Raw genomic sequence first — 15,969 nt, 5'->3', positions numbered from 1 at the left:
AGTCGATAACCGCTTCTTTTGGAGCCCCTACGCCTCATCATGGCGAGCGCCAACACAACATCATACGACCTCCCGCCGCTTCCTGAATATACCCTTAGGCCTCTGGAGCCGCTCACATCGTGGGCTTCGGATGCCTTCATACAGGCGGCCCTACCTGTTTTTGGATACTGGATCGTATCCCTCATCTTCCATGCCATTGACACCTACGACCTGTTTCCGCAATACCGACTCCACACGCCCGCCGAGGTCTTGAAGCGCAATCATGTCTCGCGATACGAAGTCCTGCGCGATGTCATACTCCAGCAAATCATCCAAATAATAGCTTCCTTCAGCCTTTCGCTGTTCGACGAGGCACCAGCCATTGGGAAAGCTGACTACGATGTGGCATGGTACGCCCAGCAGCTCCGTGTCGCACAGCGTGGAATCCCATACGTCCTGTCCGCCGTCGGCATCGACCCAATCGCGCTGGCGTCCAAGGTTGCCGCTTCGCAACCAATGCTCTCTTGCGCCCTTGTCGGAGGCAAGTACCCCTCGCTGCTGCAGACAGCGACAATTGCAGGAGAACAAAGTTTAGTCCCGGCTTTTGCTTCCTGGGAGTTGGCCGTCGCTAGCTTCGTGTACTGGTATGCGATTCCTGCCATCCAATTCAGCGCTGCTATTGTCATCATGGATGCGTGGGAGTACATGCTGCACCGCGCCATGCATCTCAACAAGTGGCTATACGGTAAGCTCCGGTCGATGTAAACTCAACATCTTCTTCCACTAATCTATATAGTGACTTTCCATTCGCGCCACCACCGTCTCTACGTCCCATATGCTTACGGCGCTCTGTACAACCACCCGCTCGAGGGTTTCGCCCTCGACACGCTGGGTGCTGGTCTGAGCTACCTGCTTACTGGTATGACCATGCGACAGTCCATGTGGTTCTTCACGGGCTCCACCATCAAGACAGTTCTTGATCACGGCGGTTACGCATTCCCCTACGACCCCATCCACTGGATTTTCCCCAACAATGCCGCCTACCACGACATCCACCACCAGAGCTGGGGTATCAAGACCAACTTCTCGCAGCCATACTTCGTCTATCTCGACCGGATCGGCGGAACGATGTACAAGGGCGACGTGACCGCGAAATACGAGCGTGCCCGTCTCACCGCACAGCACAAGCTTGATCAAGACAAGGAGAGTGCATCTACGGCAGTGTCTGCCACAAGTGTCACAACCTCTCCTCTGTCACAAGATGAGGGCGCGCTACCGCAAGGCGCATCAACACCTCGCATTTCGCGCAAGAAGGCGAGCAGCATTTCGGCGGGCACAAACTTCAAGGACCTGACAAATAAGGTCAACCAGAACCTGCATGGTAGGAGAGCAAATGTTTTAGGGCTGGAAAGCTCACATTGATTGTTCAATTAGTTCATATGTAAAAAGACATCATTCTGCCGCTATAGGTAATGTATAGTTCTTTGGTGGATAGGCCCCGAATCATTCTGGTCCGTTCGCAGTCTTGCCCTACTTTTCTGCATCTTCTGGAGGCCCATCTTCGCCCCAGTTTCGCGCCACTTAGAAAACGGCCTATTTCCCTTCAGCATTCGCTCATGTACTGTACGATTCCTGGGATGGCGTTCTCTGGGCGGTTACATTCAATTAATGAACTCGGATTTCACTATAGACTCTACTAGGCATCGCCTTGTGATTCCCTAGCGTTGCAGTGTGAATCAGGTCATGCGGAATTCCACAACGTCCTAATAAGAAATGCTGCTGTTGACAGAGCTATATGAGTATCTCTGACTACGGCGTCTGAAACATCGTCTTACTCCCATCCTTACTGTCTTGGGTCACTGTGTATGAAGTTCGATCCTCTCCTGCTCAGTACATTGCTCATACATTGTTCATACATTGTTCATCTTCATTGACAATTCTTACAACCTACCCAGAAATACCCCCCGATTCACTTGCGTTCTTAGTGCATAACAGTTTCACCGTCGTACTTTCACGATGTCTAGTCACGCTACTATTTATAATTGTGATAATAGTTTCTCCAGCGACAGACCACTCACCAGTTCCTTTCATTTCAACCACCCACAAAGCACCGCATTCACACAGAGTTTCGACAACACCAAGATGCCTACTTTTCTGCACCGTATGGATACCCGTCGCCTCCGCGGCAGCGATATGAAACGTCTTGTTCGTATCCTCCGCCATGTTCCTGATCCTACTGATGAGCGTTTTGAGCGCAAGGAGGCGTCTTATCGAAAACATACCAAGGAAGACATACACAACCTGCCTAGCCGCCTCCGCTCGTCGCGACTATCTTTCGGTTCTACGAACCTATGCTCTATGCACAAGGGGCTCAACCACAACCTGATCAATGATATATGGCAATGGTTACGGCACGAGTTTGAAGGCGCCATTGGCAAGTTCTTGTATCCTCTTATCATGTCCAACCGTCTAACCGCAAAACAGGAGTGGAATGTGCGCCAACTAGAGCCAGTGCTGGAAATGTGGAATGTGGACTTTAGCCTTGAGGCGTCTGCGCCTCCAGGTCATGAGCCTGTTTCCCATGGATCGCAATGGGAGTACCAGCGAGACGGATGTCCAGCATGCATGATGGCACGGATTGGCTCCGACGAGCACGTTCTGTTCGCTCTCTTCGCAAACATGGTTGGTCGCTTCAACACCAAGTCACTCACTAGCACCGGCGGATGGAAAAAGACACGTTCCAAACGCCTCCGATTCGTCCGATATTGGGTCAAGGCAACTCACGACGGGGACACCACTCTTTCTTACGCCGGAGAATTGGGTCTGAAGATGAAACAGCTGAGGTGCGAATGGAAGGATGAGCAACGTGTTCTTCTCCAGTCGCTCGATGGGACAACAGTACAGGGCACGCCTCAGACTGCTATGTACCGCCCCAGCATCGATAGCCAACGTCCTATGATGGCGAAGGAGGCTAGCCGTTTGGACCCTCAGGCTCGTTCTTCTACCAATGTTAGCCGAGATAGACGCGATGCGAACCTTGGTCCTGAACCCCGTTCAAGCAAGGCAGAGCTGCTCTCGCCAGCGGACAAACTTGGTTTTGAGTTGCCACATATGCGCGAACGAGTTTCTGGAGGCCCGTATGACCAGCAAGACGTCCACCCACTGTTACGGCAGGAACCAGGCATTGCGCCAGCTCCACAGAAAACAAAGTGGACAACTGCCGACTCAACTTGTTCCGTCGACACCATTAGGCCAACAAGCACTCGCCGTCCCACGCCTGAGTTTTATCTTACGCCTGAGGTTCGTTCCCCCAGCCCACCCTCACCCATCCCAACGATTCGCCCAGCTCGCAACACTGCCACCTCCAAGCGTGCTGATGAGCCTGTCCACAACCTCCATTCCTCCCGTCCAGCTCGCAGCACTGCCACCTTCAAGCGCGCTGACGAGTCCGTCTACGACCTCCATTCATCCCGTCACACTCGCAACCCTTCTATCAAGACCACCAGTACCTTCACCACGATCGCTTCCTATACCGGTGGTCCCTCCGCCGTCGTCCACCTCCACGACCCCCTTGACAATCCTATTTACGACGCCAAGACTAAAGAAGATCGGGTGGAGTACTACCGCCGACAACTTCGCCCAAGGCTCTACGACGATCCTGTCAAGAAAGCGGAGAAGGCGGAGTCGACGGCACTGCCGCTGCCAAAGTCAACATCCATGTATTCCGAGTTTGGCAATACGGGATTTGACGGTGGACGGTTCGATGGTGTAGATGAAGAATTAAGGGAGGAGGAGAGGGAGGAATGGGAGAGAGAGGTAACTGAGGAGGATTGTGACGACGAGGATGGAAGTGATGATGAGGCGTAGGGCACGGGGATGAAGGGGGTCTGATGGGGAATGATCCTCTTGGGATGATGTGTACCATTGATATTTCTAGACATCTTACTTCCTATTTCTTACCATCTATCCTAAGCCATAATTGATTAGCCTGTAGTTCCCCCTTTTTAGTTTTTTACTGTTCCTGCCGCCGACATCGCAATTTCGAAGCGATGCTGCAGCTTAGACCCGACACTAACCGACAAGTTACCGGTGGGTGTTTAAAAGTCTGCCTTGTGAGCCTGACGCTGAATTCAGGCACCCACATGACAATAACAACAACAACAACAACAACAACAAGGCGTACCTTCAGGCACCCAGGCAGGAACGATGACATGTATGCCCCTCCCTCTATGCCACGTGTTTTCTAAGAAAGGTATGGAGGGGTAAAATGTGCAGTCATTGTGAACCCAGACAATTCATTGCAAATATAGGGAGCATCTGCGCTTTTGTATCATAGTATAGAGCTTGTTAATTTTCTTTTGTAATTAAACGTATTTTTTTTATCTACCCAAACTCCAAAAGCGTATAGCAATGAAGAACAATGACAGCAGATATGCCGCTCAATATCCCAATTTCCATGTCATGTCATGTCATGTCGTGTAATGTCGTGTCATGCGGGCAGGGGTATCAATCCATATGGCAGCACCTGAGAAGCCGCGGTAACACCCAAACGCCCACGATAAGAACCACATAGCCATGCATGAAAAGCTAGCAGTCAGTCACCCAATAAACGCCGAGAAAGAGAAAGAGAAAAAGAAAGAGTGGAGATGTCGTAGTTCCCGGATTTACCCCTCAAAACGTATTGTGTGCCTCATCTATTCACCGTCACCGCTTATGCAAATCCAGGGAATTGCGATCGAGTCGCCTATTGACACTGCCAAGTACCACTTTCAGGATTCCAGAAGCCGTGAGCTCACCGTTATGGTCATCAGTGAACGGCACGGTGTCCACAATATCTCTGAGATCAGAGTCCTTGGACAGCTCAGCGAGTCCATCGTCGAGCATCTTGAGGTGCTCACGCGCCTGTTTCTCGCTGCCAACCTGGAAGAATTGAATGCCGACTTGCCAGGCGGGGGCTTCGAGTTTATCAAGTTTCTTGGCGGCTTGGATGATGGGGGATTCGACGTCGTCGGATGGTGCACCGTCAGTGATGACAATGATGTTGATGGGCTTGATCTTGTCATTCTTCTCGTAACGCTTGAGATATGGCTTTAGGATTTGGTTGAGACGCTGGCCAGTGGGTGTGTAGCCGCTGGGTCGCACCGTTTGGAAAATCTCGATAATAGTACTGGCTCTAGTGATGTTCTTGTAGATGCTCGAGTCGGGATGATTGAGGAAGTAAATGTCTATACCATCCTTGTCGCGCTCGGTGCAAATTGGTGTAATGAGTTCTAGTGCTTTGCCCGTCTCTCGCCATGAACGACCTGCCATAGACCCAGAGTCATCGATTAGAAATACTGTATCGAAGGAACAGAGGAAAGCATATTCATCGGCATCCGATTGAGCAGAACCTGAGATGGGCTGCAGTGCATTTGAAGATCCAACCGGACCTGGGCTATACGCTGGCGGTGCTTCGTTGTTAGAGTTAGAAGAATACATATTTGAACTTCCTGGAAAGACGTCAGTGTCTGGAGAGGTAATGCCGCATACAACAGTCGATGTGAGGTATCGGTATGCTTACCTGGCCTTCTTGTAGCAGGTGATGCCGGGCTGAGCGGGCTCATAGGCGAAGGTGGCACAAGACTGCCGTTGCGTGATCCAGTTCTCTTTGTGCTAATAGGCGCAACTGCAGGCGTGTTGCGGAATGTGTGACCCGCACTTTCTGTACCTTGTGAGGGGTAGTCGGTGCTTGAAGATGACTTGCGAGTAGTCAAGGCTCTTTTCATTTTTGAAAACATCTTGTCACCCTTCAGGAACGATGTTTCTTGTTGAATGTGGTAATGTGAGGGATAGGTGAGAGAGCCGCCGGGATTGTAATAGTAGAGAGAAGAAGGTATGGCCGACATTGGGCAAGGACTAAGTTAGCCACGTGGCTAAGGGTCAAACAGCAAACGGAAGCGAGCGGGCGTAATACGCTTGAGTAGATTATGCGAGCTTGGTTGTTGTCTTCCATGGTTTCAGCAACCATTCTTTATATCCAACGACATCTTAGTTACCGAAACAGCCGTGATCTGCCTTGTGTATGCCGTGTGTGGCCCATGTCCCACACAATACGCATGGTCTGTATGCAAAAGAACATATGAGATCAGCAAGAGAAGCGTACGAGGCCGAAGTGTGTGCTCTCAGGGCGTGCTCAGCCGAGCACTCAGCCCCCTGTGGTGGACAAAGTGGCTCAGCCACAATGTATTGACCAATCACATATCGGAAAACAATGGGTCTAGATCACGTGAATGCATCATCAAGCGAACCACACATGTGCGCCATCTAGGATATACGATCATGCCGGTACGCTTTAGTGCATGCGTGAACCATTTCATGGTACGAGGAGAACATGGGGAACATATCCGGTAAGAATTTAGTGTCACCGAATTCGAGGTAGCCTCTCAATTAATACCCCAATAGGTATCAACCTCCTTTTCCGGCTTTCACGGAACGAGGCATTTTTGGAAGGCAGACACGATGTAATCTTTGTCAGTTTCAAACATGGCACATCTGTATATTCCCAGATAAGTGCCGCAACGATATCTACAACAGCGCTACGGAAGGCTGATATTTAAGAGGACAGCTGTATACCCATAGGTAGGACTGAACCTGAGATAAAGGACAGTAGTGTTGGTTTCGTGTACCAGACCGATTGAGGTGCGTTGGAGATATGTCTGGCCATGGCCCAATGAGGTATTTCTACCTTAATAAACATCTCTTGCTGTCCAGTCACGCTCCACGGCCATGAAAAGGTCCCTGACGGCCACGTGCCTGCTAAGGCAACTACTCGGCATAATCTGGCGAGCGCGGGCCTTGGGAAACAAGGCGTTGGCAGGCGCATGGTTCCCGATTAGAGAACGGTTCCCAGTCAAAGACTTAGGGTGGGCCCACATAACCGGTCGCTTGGCCAGGGTCCAGGCGTACTCCTCACGGTGGCCGCTCCAACATTCTGCACAGATGCCGATATCGGCACTACTAGCATCGAGGCTGAGAGTGTTCTGTATCAGGTCGAGGAGTGGAAGCAGCCGCGAGCGTAGCCCACAATGCGCATGATTGCTGTCGACCTGGTAGTTTGAGCACTGGCGAAGAGATGACAGAAGCCGGTCAATGTCACCAAGATAGTATGTCGGTTCTGTATTGTCGTAGATTTTGCCCTGTAGTCGTACCGTGTCGATCTTGAAGAAGAAGCGGACCATTTCTCCTAGCTGAAAAGAGTCACATTGTATTGACGTATCGTATCCCAGCTTGCATTGTCGTTCTCCAGACGTGTAGAGCTTGAGGAAATGTGCCTGCAGAGAGTTGATCGTCTCCAGTATGTGCTCTCGCCGCTGAATCAACTCGTCCTCGACGCCGTTGGGCATGTCCCACCACAGAGCTTTCGTATGGTCCTCTTCTACTACTGGCTGCCACTGAACCGAGTCTCGCATTATCAACTGCTTGGAGTATTTTGTTACCCAGGCTGGGTGGTCGAAAAGTATACCAACAAACAATCTCTGCCGTGTTCTCTCTTCCGACTGCGATGGACTGGGCTTGCCTCTCGCCTTTGCATCGAGTAGCTGCAGATATTTTCTCTTCTGAAAATATTTCGAAAGGCACGCGACAGCATCGAAACGGTCGGCAACGACGGCGAGGTTGGCTACGTTGGCGATAGGCGGGTTTGGGACGGCAAGATCGAGGCCATGGATGGCGCGGAGGAAGTCTGCAAGTAGATTGCGAATGGAAGAGACTTTGGCTACAGCGACTCGTCCAACATTGATGATTGAGATGTGAGGCAATACATCAGTAGGCACATCTGTCATATCCCCATGGCCGCCCAACTTGAGAGCTTCGAGAGCTTTCGCCAACTGCTGCCCCTCACTAAAGCGATCGCTCAGTAGATTCTCAAAGTACCGCGACTTCTGCTGCAGCGTCTTCGAGTCCACTCGATAGGAGAAGCGCTGCCCTCGTTCTTCCTGTGCGACATCGATGATGACATCGCCCTTTGCCGCGATGACCAGCAGTTCCTCCTCGTCCGACATTGTTTGATGTAATTTTGTGACTCTACCAGGCGTATTCTCACGGGTAGGGCCAGAACATGGTGCCTCGATCGGACGGCAATGTGCTTCTGGTGGTGATTGAGTTGTAAAGTCACAGCCCACGGGCGAAGCTTGAAGGCCGCCGCCGCCGCCGCCGCCGCGGAACCAGCCAATGGGGATGAGCGAGCTAAGAGGCGGCGGCGTTCAGCCAAGGCATCCTTTTCAAAACACTGCCCAGGTGCCTTTTATCGCCCCTTTCCTGCTAGTGTCATGTCACCTTGTTTCTACGCTCATCTGCTGATGTGCACTGCCTGCGCTGAGGCGACCTTTCATCCCATCTTACACATCACGCACGCTGGGAAGCCTGTCCCTCATCATGTAACACACAAAAGTCAAGGGGGAAATGCAAAGTGTGAAATCTATAAATGTAGCTGTTTCCACTGTTGATACAAACAAACTCCAGGGTGCATCGATATGCTGGGTATCTTCCGGGGTGTAGAGGTCATTGTTCCGACTCGATAAAACAAACGTAGAACAAAGGAAACGGTATAGTGAAGGCCTGGCACCACCTCGAGTCTAGGCGCAGCCTCAAACACAAACTCTAACAAAGGAGACCAAAGTCGAACTGCCCTCGCGGCATAATGGATTGTTCTGACATTGTCGGAAACCGTTTAGGAACGAGTGGTGGGGTCGCAGGCCGTTGTCGGAGAACAGGCCATTGTGTACTAGCGACGACGAGCCGGGAGCTTCATGTGCATCCATTCATCGCCGACGATGGCATGGCCAACACGAGCTTCGAAGAACAGACGCTGTTTTTGAGCCCGTTCGGCGTAGGTGAGACGGTGGCGATGTAGTCGGCCTTTCTTGTCGCGTACATATTCGTACTTTTCTTCGCCGATGATGGACCAGAGTGATTGCTCTTCTGGGTTCATGTTGCAGTAGTAGCTTGGTCGTGGAAGGGGTTTCTCGCCGCTGAGACGGCTCGAAATGCTGTCGACGCTCGAGCGGATGGACAACATGTTGAGATGCACCGTCTTTGTAGAGTTCGGAAGGTGGTTGGAATGCTTGCCGCGGATGGCTTGAGGTACGCGCAACCCGAAGGTGCTGTTGTATAGGTGATGGATAAGTGAGAGTCGGGGAGGGAAGAAAGATAAATAGTAGAATATTTTGACCGGAAAGCACAAGGATCCACAGTGAACTGGAGCTGGGAAACAGATTTTAATCGCGCAACTGTGGAGGCGGTACCGACTTTGTTTGTACCGTGGAACTTCACAATGTAGCCAACGTGCAGGGGAGGACAACAGATATTATATCCGACACAGAAGCGAATCGCGGAGATGCAAGTGAATCCGGGGCACCATGTACGCGCCCACCCGGGTGTCATAAAATACTTGACGTACTAGTGTAAAAAGGCCACTGTAGTCGCCAAGTGCGCCCTGGGACTTACCTTGGACCACCTGCGCCTACCGCCATACGCGGAGGGTAGATGAATACCAAGCCATTGCCCAGCAAATGGCCAAAACACATCTCCAACACTATGCGAGACCAACCACAGAGCCGCAGATCAAAGTACAGGCTGCACAACTACTGTAGCCAAATTGCATCACGACATTGCGTGGACCTTGGCTGTGCACTTGGCTGTACAAGATACGCAAACTTGTTGCGCGGCGCCTAGACCGCCGGAGGCTTGTCGCGAGCACACGGCGACGGTATATGGGCGCACACGCACTCTGTCTGAGGCGCATACAAGAGATCTTCATACCCAAGACACTTGGCGGGCATCGGCAGGTCAAGATGCGATGCTTCACGAAGCATTTTGGCACTGTCAGCGCGGGTGGTGATCTACGGAGCCTGGTACAGGAACGGTTAGAAGGTACGCCATCCCGCGCTGATCATTGAGCCTCCACCACACGTTATCGCCGCCTTCAGCCATTACGAATTTCATCTACTCCTTTATCTCAACTGTTAACGACCAAGACTTCAAACCTTATGAGCTCAGACTTTATGTTTCTTCCGCTGCCATTGCTGCCAAGCACTGTTGTGTCAACTCTCTGACTTCGCTATGATTACGCGTCCCCTGAATATGAGACCGACGTCTTGGCTGGAATGACAGGCGTTTGTAGCACCCTCCGCCGACGGACTTTCCCCAATTTCCTCATGGAGCATATTCGGACTTTGCTGAGTGGCATGAGTGCGTTGTCAGCCAGGCAATGACGGCACAGGTCGCTCATCATAGGACCCGTACTGAGCCCGCAGCATGCCAAGTCTATCGGCGCCAGCACCATCGTGCCCCTGAGGCTCGGACCGAGCCAAGCCTGCACCCTCTGTTGGCAGTGTCTGTTGACGCCGTCCTTTTGCAAAGGTCTATGGTACGGCACTGAGAGCCATCATCCGTGAACGACAGCGCAAACGACCGTATAAGCACAGTCATGCAAGTCCGACGGACACACATGGCATGCAGACATCACGCACTCGTACTACTTCTGTACTTCGAGTGCCCATCCACTCGGAGCACAATTTCGCTCCACCCGCTACAGTCCCACGGCCGTCTTTAAGTTCCTCATATCGCCTACCTGTATACAGTGGACAGACACATCAGACACCCTTCTTTTCTCCTTTTCTCCGTCGACGCACTAGTCGTATCCAGCACTTACCTAGCGCTTTCTGCCTAGGTATGCCCAGATGAACTATGGTTCATGATAGATTGTTACCCACTTTAAGTTTATGCCGAGCATCTGGATGCATTCCATCTAACACCCGGTAAGTTTGCCCAGCATTTTGGGGCGTTCTAGAACTTGTTGAATTTTGGACAAATGCACAATGGGTATATGGGATTTGATGATGCATTCATTACTCGGTGGGTCGTCAATTACTTCCTGCACTTCTGTTGGGTGCAGTTCAACAGATCACGGCCGTGTGGAACTGGACACACGAGACGGTGGCGGTAATGACTACACCTCGTAGACTGAGCCAAGAACGCGTGTACCTTGGTAGAGTGTTGTTGGGCTGACGAGTTGCTAGACTTTGGTACGCTGCCCCGTAGTACCGTTGAGCGTATCTTGCTCTCATCCCTACCAACCTCTGAGCCATGGACTGCATGCGCTCAGCCAACGGCGCGGCATTGTACCGTTGACTGACGTAGAAGACATAGTTAGACTATCCGGCATCTCTAGCAGTATGTTGCTAGTTTGTTGAGGGCGTCTTTCTAGAACCGCACGACTACATCAGCGATGGCTTCTGTGCAATCACCGTGTTTACAAACCCCGTCTACAACTACAAGGTTGTATCGGCCATGCTGTAGTGATTCTCGTAGCTCAAGTCGCTTGTTTGTTCTGATGTGCTCATGGTTGTATTCGTCAGACCTACATGATGGTACCTTCGTATGACTGATCTTGGCTCGTAGTCGAAGTCAGGACGGACACGGCATTTCTTTTTCTGGTCAATTCAGTACTTCCAAGGCGAGCCAAGGGTGAGACGCGGTGCTTGGAGGTGAACAAGTTCAAACCCTGTACTCAATTCGATTACAGCGGGATGAATGCAACCTGGACTGCACCGCTGCGACTTGGTGTGATGGTGTAACCCCAAGCCGGTTAAACATCCCCCCAGCCATGCAATATGCACAGTAAGTTCGTATCTCCCATTGTCCGTATGACTGGTCATTCATTGACTTTGCTTACGCCCGAGGTCATGTGCCGAACGGGGGTGACACGTACCTATCTTGGGTAGCATGTACCACGCAAGACGTTCTTATGAAGGAGATAGACTGCCTCTCTTCGAAGATCAGTTCAGATCAACATCTCCACCAAGACGTTATAAGACCTTGTCCTATGCAAGATCAGATTTCGAACTTGTCCTGGTGGAGGAGGAACGGTGACGTCATATCTGAAAGCAGTGATGACAGTTAACGGCGCGCTGGTACGATGTCGGAATGCACACACAAACTTTAAATTCGTAACGCTTGAGCGATTTTTGAATCGTCGACAAAGATGATAATGGAGAGCGGTGGTAGGTCGGTGGGTGGAACAGTGAGGCCGAGGTCGGAGGAGGGGTATCCGGCATCTAGCGGAAACTCGCATCAACACTTCGTGGGGTAGCTTCACGACTATATATGAAAAGTTGAGCGCACAGAGTCTTCTCGGTAGTAGGATATTTGACATCGATACACATAATATGACGTCCCATAACATTGTTGTTCTCGCCGGTATGTTCTAAATTAGTTGGAGATTTCCTCATTGTTCGGCGCTAATTGCATCCAGGTGACGGCGTCGGTCCAGAGGTAGCAGCAGCCTTTGCACTTACTTTTCGCCAATACTGATCATGCATATCAGGTCGTCGCGGAGGCGATCAAGATCCTCAAAGTGGTCGAAAAGCACACAGACAACAAATTCAACTTCCAGGAGCATCTATTTGGAGGAGTAAGTTCACAAGCACCATGTACACCACAGCTTATAACTCCTTTTAGTGTTCGATAGACGTGCACAACAACCCTCTCACAGACGAAGCGCTTGCAGCAGCAAAGTCGGCCGATGCGATCATTCTCGGTGCTGTCGGCGGTCCGGTACGTACTCACAATGCCACACGAGGAGCAATTGTCTAATACATGGCATAGAAATGGGGAACCGGCAAGGTGCGCCCGGAACAAGGTATCTTGAAGCTGCGAAAGGAACTCGGAACGTTTGGAAACCTACGACCATGCTTCTTCGCCTCTGACTCGCTCGTCGACTCGTCACCTCTCAAAGCCGAAAACGTCCGTGGTGTAAACTTTAACATCATCCGCGAATTGACCGGCGGCATATACTTCGGCGAGAGGAAGGAAGACGAGGGCGATGGCAAAGCCATGGATACAGAGCCTTATAGCGTCGAAGAGATTGAGCGCGTCGTACGTTTAGCTGGCAGTCTTGCGTCTGTCGAAAACCCACCATGCCCGGTATGGAGTTTGGACAAGGCAAACGTGCTTGCGACATCGAGATTATGGCGGAAAACTTTCGAGCGCATCATGAAGGATGAGTATCCGCATCTCAAGTCTGGCACTCATCTCATCGATTCGGCGGCTATGCTTATGATCAAGAACCCAAGAGCGTTAAACGGCGTTGTGGTCACGAGCAATCTGTTCGGCGACATCATCAGTGACGAGGCGAGTGTGATTCCAGGTAGTCTTGGTCTATTGCCAAGTGCTAGTTTAGGAGGTATCCCAGACGGCAAGACCAAGCTCAACGGCATTTATGAGCCGATTCACGGTAAGCTTCTCCGCCCGTTATCGTGCGTGTACCTGCTGACATTTGAAAGGTTCCGCGCCGGACATCGCCGGCAAGGGCATTGTCAACCCTATCGCCACTGTTCTCTCCATGAGCATGATGTTCAAGTACTCTCTGTGTCTGCCGGAAATTGCGCTAAAGATCGACGAGGCGACCAAGATCACTATCGACAACGGCGTCCGAACGGCCGATATCGGTGGAAAGTCGAGCACCAGCGAGGTCGGAGATGCGATCGCGGCGGAACTGGAGAAGTTACTCCAGAAGTAGGATTGTATAATGGAAAACCCCAAAAGGAACTACCGTCAGCCTTACAGTTGAGTAGTGTTGTGTTCGACATGAATGCCAGTATTGATAGTATATCTATGCACCCAGCGCTTTGGCGTTTCGGCCCGTCTTTGGTGAATTGTGATTGACAGTGATACACTCAAGTTATCCCGTCTTGGTCATTATTCGGTTCTTGACATGGTCCATTGTCATTTTCATCATGCTGATCACGTTACAGCCGAGGCTCACATGTGCAAACAATAAAGACCGTGCCGTCACAACCCTGTTGTGAGAGAGATACATCCGGCAACATCCTTCCTTCGGCTTACGGACGCGCGCCATAAGGCTGCAGCTTGATTCGACCCCTATAAACTTTCACAGCGGATACAACGCCATCAGACAAAGAAATTACCAATTCGGAGAAGATCTGCAGCTGTCAGCGAGCGGTAATATGCGGCGACTACGCCGTTATCAAAACTTCCATATATCCCGGCTAGTCCAAACGTGAGCGACGCGCCTTAGCTGGGCTGAGCATCCGAGCATCCGGTTCACGGGAAAAAGATTGATGGACGGACGGCGAAAGGAAGGGTCGGATCCGCATGTTCACATAACCCTGACGCCATGCGTTCTTTTGTATGATAATCACCCCAAAGTAGCGCATCGAGTATCCCGGCAAGATCTGGGCATGATAATCGCTAGGATAGCTTCTACTGCTTACACCCCCCAACGATGACTACTGAAAAAGACCTGAAACGTTGGATACTCGAAAGCCACGGAGAAGCCGCTCCCATCCACACAATGCCGCAACACCCTACCAACAGACACAAACCGTACGCCTGGGAAACTGGTCCGATGATCCTTCTTCCAAACTCAATATTACAGGCCGACGATGCGCCACCAGATCCAAAAGCTGCCTCCAAGACGATTGCTGTATGTAACTGTCTCATCCGCGCATTGAACAGCATCTACATCCAAGCGCCACATGTTCCCATGATCGAGTACGCAAACCTAGTATCATATTGTCTAGCAACATACCAATGTCTGCTCGCACAGCTAGGAACAACGTTTCAAAAAGAGGAGGAAGATGCAAGACTGGCCGAATGGGGCAACTGGCTAGAATCCTGTGCGGCGAGACGAAATAACTTTAGTACCGAGATGTGCAAGAGTATGATGGACGATTTTATGCCTGTCCTACACAAAAAGCTCAGCACACCCCGCAACGAGGAAACTGGGAAGATGGGCTTAGACAGCAACACTCAAGTACCCATTTTCTGGACCAATCACGATGTTACGTCAGAGAATCAGTTGCCTCGGGGTTTAGCACCAGATACCAAAGCTATAAGGTGGTGGATAGGGAGAAAGAAGGCCGACTGGTGGAAGTTTAGTACGTGCGGGTTTAATGGGCTGCCGCGGGAACTAAAGTTTTACCGAGAGATGTGAGAATGAGATAGATCTGACGGAAGGACAAGAATACACACGAATCGCACATTGCGGGGACATGTAAGGAAGAGTTTGATGGCTAAGTTTGAAGGATTCATGGGGATACGCAAGGGCTCGGCTGACCTAGCGCGGAGTCTCCCTTTGCCACTCAGCAGATGACGCCTCTTGTGCGCGGAAGCCGCGAAGGCGTACGTGGCCTGAGTATAGCCTCTTCTCATATTGTCAAAGAATACCAGTGGCTTGCAGTGGTGAGAATCCGACAAGTAGCTTGCAACATTATCTAATGTCTAATCACAAGAAGATAAAACGCTCCAATTGTTTGTTAGAATACCAAGAAGAGATCGTGTAACAATTTCAGGGTGTTTGAGGCTGCAGGACTTGAGTACAGTCAGCTTCCTTCCTGCTGTGTAATATGCGATGTATGCGCAACAAGAGCTTCTCCTGAGTACCGATGTACTGGATGAGACTATGCTGTCATTGCCGACTTTAGCGTGACAGGTCTTAGCAACGGCTCAACGGTGCTAAGAGCAAGGTTTGAGGACAGAAGCTGCAAGTCGCATCACAACCATCGTGAAATTGCAGCGAAATGCCATCAGCATTCAGGATATCCCAGTGGTCTATGTGAAATTTCAGGATACCACGCAAACAGATTCCAAGGTCATCTGGGGGAGCGACGACAAGGAAAGACTCGCTTGTCACCCCAGCTGGCGATAGATACGCATGCAAGTAACGCCTCCCAATCGATAGAGCAAGTGATTGCGTGGTGAAACAGTCGGGCGGTTGGGGTTAGCGGAGACTCTTAGCTGTGTCACCGCGCGCTTCATCGTGAGTCTGTGGCTGCCCGCTAGGGCCCTCGAGTGGCTAACCAACTCTAGTGAGGAAATCAGCAATGTTGGAACTGGTTTCGTAGAGATTTGGTGTGTAGAAGTTGGGGTCGCGATGAATGATCAGGGTAGGTTCAGGTCAGGTTATTCTCAGCAGGCTCGTGCCGGAAT

At 51.1% G+C, this 15,969-nt stretch overlaps 7 protein-coding genes across 7 annotated transcripts; 4 read left to right on the top strand and 3 right to left on the bottom strand.

The window, feature by feature from the left end:
- Positions 1-39: 39 nt before the first annotated feature.
- PtrM4_078730 (sphingosine hydroxylase) lies at positions 40-1,401 on the top strand (the record flags this gene model as incomplete). The annotated part of the gene is made up of 2 exons (XM_001940769.2): positions 40-724; positions 776-1,401. The coding sequence occupies 2 exons, from the start codon at positions 40-42 to the stop codon at positions 1,399-1,401; spliced, it is 1,311 nt and encodes a 436-aa protein (XP_001940804.1).
- A 720-nt stretch (positions 1,402-2,121) lies between these two features.
- On the top strand, positions 2,122-3,846 carry PtrM4_078720 (Tymo-45kd-70kd multi-domain protein; the record flags this gene model as incomplete). Its single annotated transcript, XM_066106352.1, has 1 exon — positions 2,122-3,846. The coding sequence occupies one exon, from the start codon at positions 2,122-2,124 to the stop codon at positions 3,844-3,846; it is 1,725 nt and encodes a 574-aa protein (XP_065963290.1).
- Positions 3,847-4,683: 837 nt separating this feature from the next.
- PtrM4_078710 (von Willebrand factor) lies at positions 4,684-5,744 on the bottom strand (the record flags this gene model as incomplete). The annotated part of the gene is made up of 2 exons (XM_001940767.1): positions 4,684-5,468; positions 5,540-5,744. The coding sequence occupies 2 exons, from the start codon at positions 5,742-5,744 to the stop codon at positions 4,684-4,686; spliced, it is 990 nt and encodes a 329-aa protein (XP_001940802.1).
- Positions 5,745-6,704: 960 nt separating this feature from the next.
- PtrM4_078700 (uncharacterized protein) lies at positions 6,705-8,018 on the bottom strand (the record flags this gene model as incomplete). The annotated part of the gene is made up of 1 exon (XM_001940766.2): positions 6,705-8,018. The coding sequence occupies one exon, from the start codon at positions 8,016-8,018 to the stop codon at positions 6,705-6,707; it is 1,314 nt and encodes a 437-aa protein (XP_001940801.1).
- Positions 8,019-8,740: 722 nt separating this feature from the next.
- On the bottom strand, positions 8,741-9,034 carry PtrM4_078690 (uncharacterized protein; the record flags this gene model as incomplete). Its single annotated transcript, XM_001940765.2, has 1 exon — positions 8,741-9,034. The coding sequence occupies one exon, from the start codon at positions 9,032-9,034 to the stop codon at positions 8,741-8,743; it is 294 nt and encodes a 97-aa protein (XP_001940800.1).
- A 3,151-nt stretch (positions 9,035-12,185) lies between these two features.
- PtrM4_078680 (LeuB, Isocitrate-isopropylmalate dehydrogenase) lies at positions 12,186-13,537 on the top strand (the record flags this gene model as incomplete). The annotated part of the gene is made up of 6 exons (XM_001940763.2): positions 12,186-12,216; positions 12,272-12,291; positions 12,344-12,430; positions 12,478-12,573; positions 12,625-13,252; positions 13,302-13,537. 6 exons carry the CDS (start codon positions 12,186-12,188, stop codon positions 13,535-13,537), a joined length of 1,098 nt encoding a protein of 365 aa, XP_001940798.1.
- Positions 13,538-14,263: 726 nt separating this feature from the next.
- Positions 14,264-14,974, top strand: PtrM4_078670 (uncharacterized protein; the record flags this gene model as incomplete). Its single annotated transcript, XM_001940762.2, has 1 exon — positions 14,264-14,974. One exon carries the CDS (start codon positions 14,264-14,266, stop codon positions 14,972-14,974), a length of 711 nt encoding a protein of 236 aa, XP_001940797.2.
- Between the last annotated feature and the right edge of the window lie 995 nt (positions 14,975-15,969).

This window comes from Pyrenophora tritici-repentis, chromosome 3, assembly GCF_003171515.1.
Source record: "Pyrenophora tritici-repentis strain M4 chromosome 3, whole genome shotgun sequence".
NCBI lineage: Eukaryota > Fungi > Ascomycota > Dothideomycetes > Pleosporales > Pleosporaceae > Pyrenophora > Pyrenophora tritici-repentis.
This window is presented reverse-complemented; position numbering and strand designations above follow the sequence as displayed.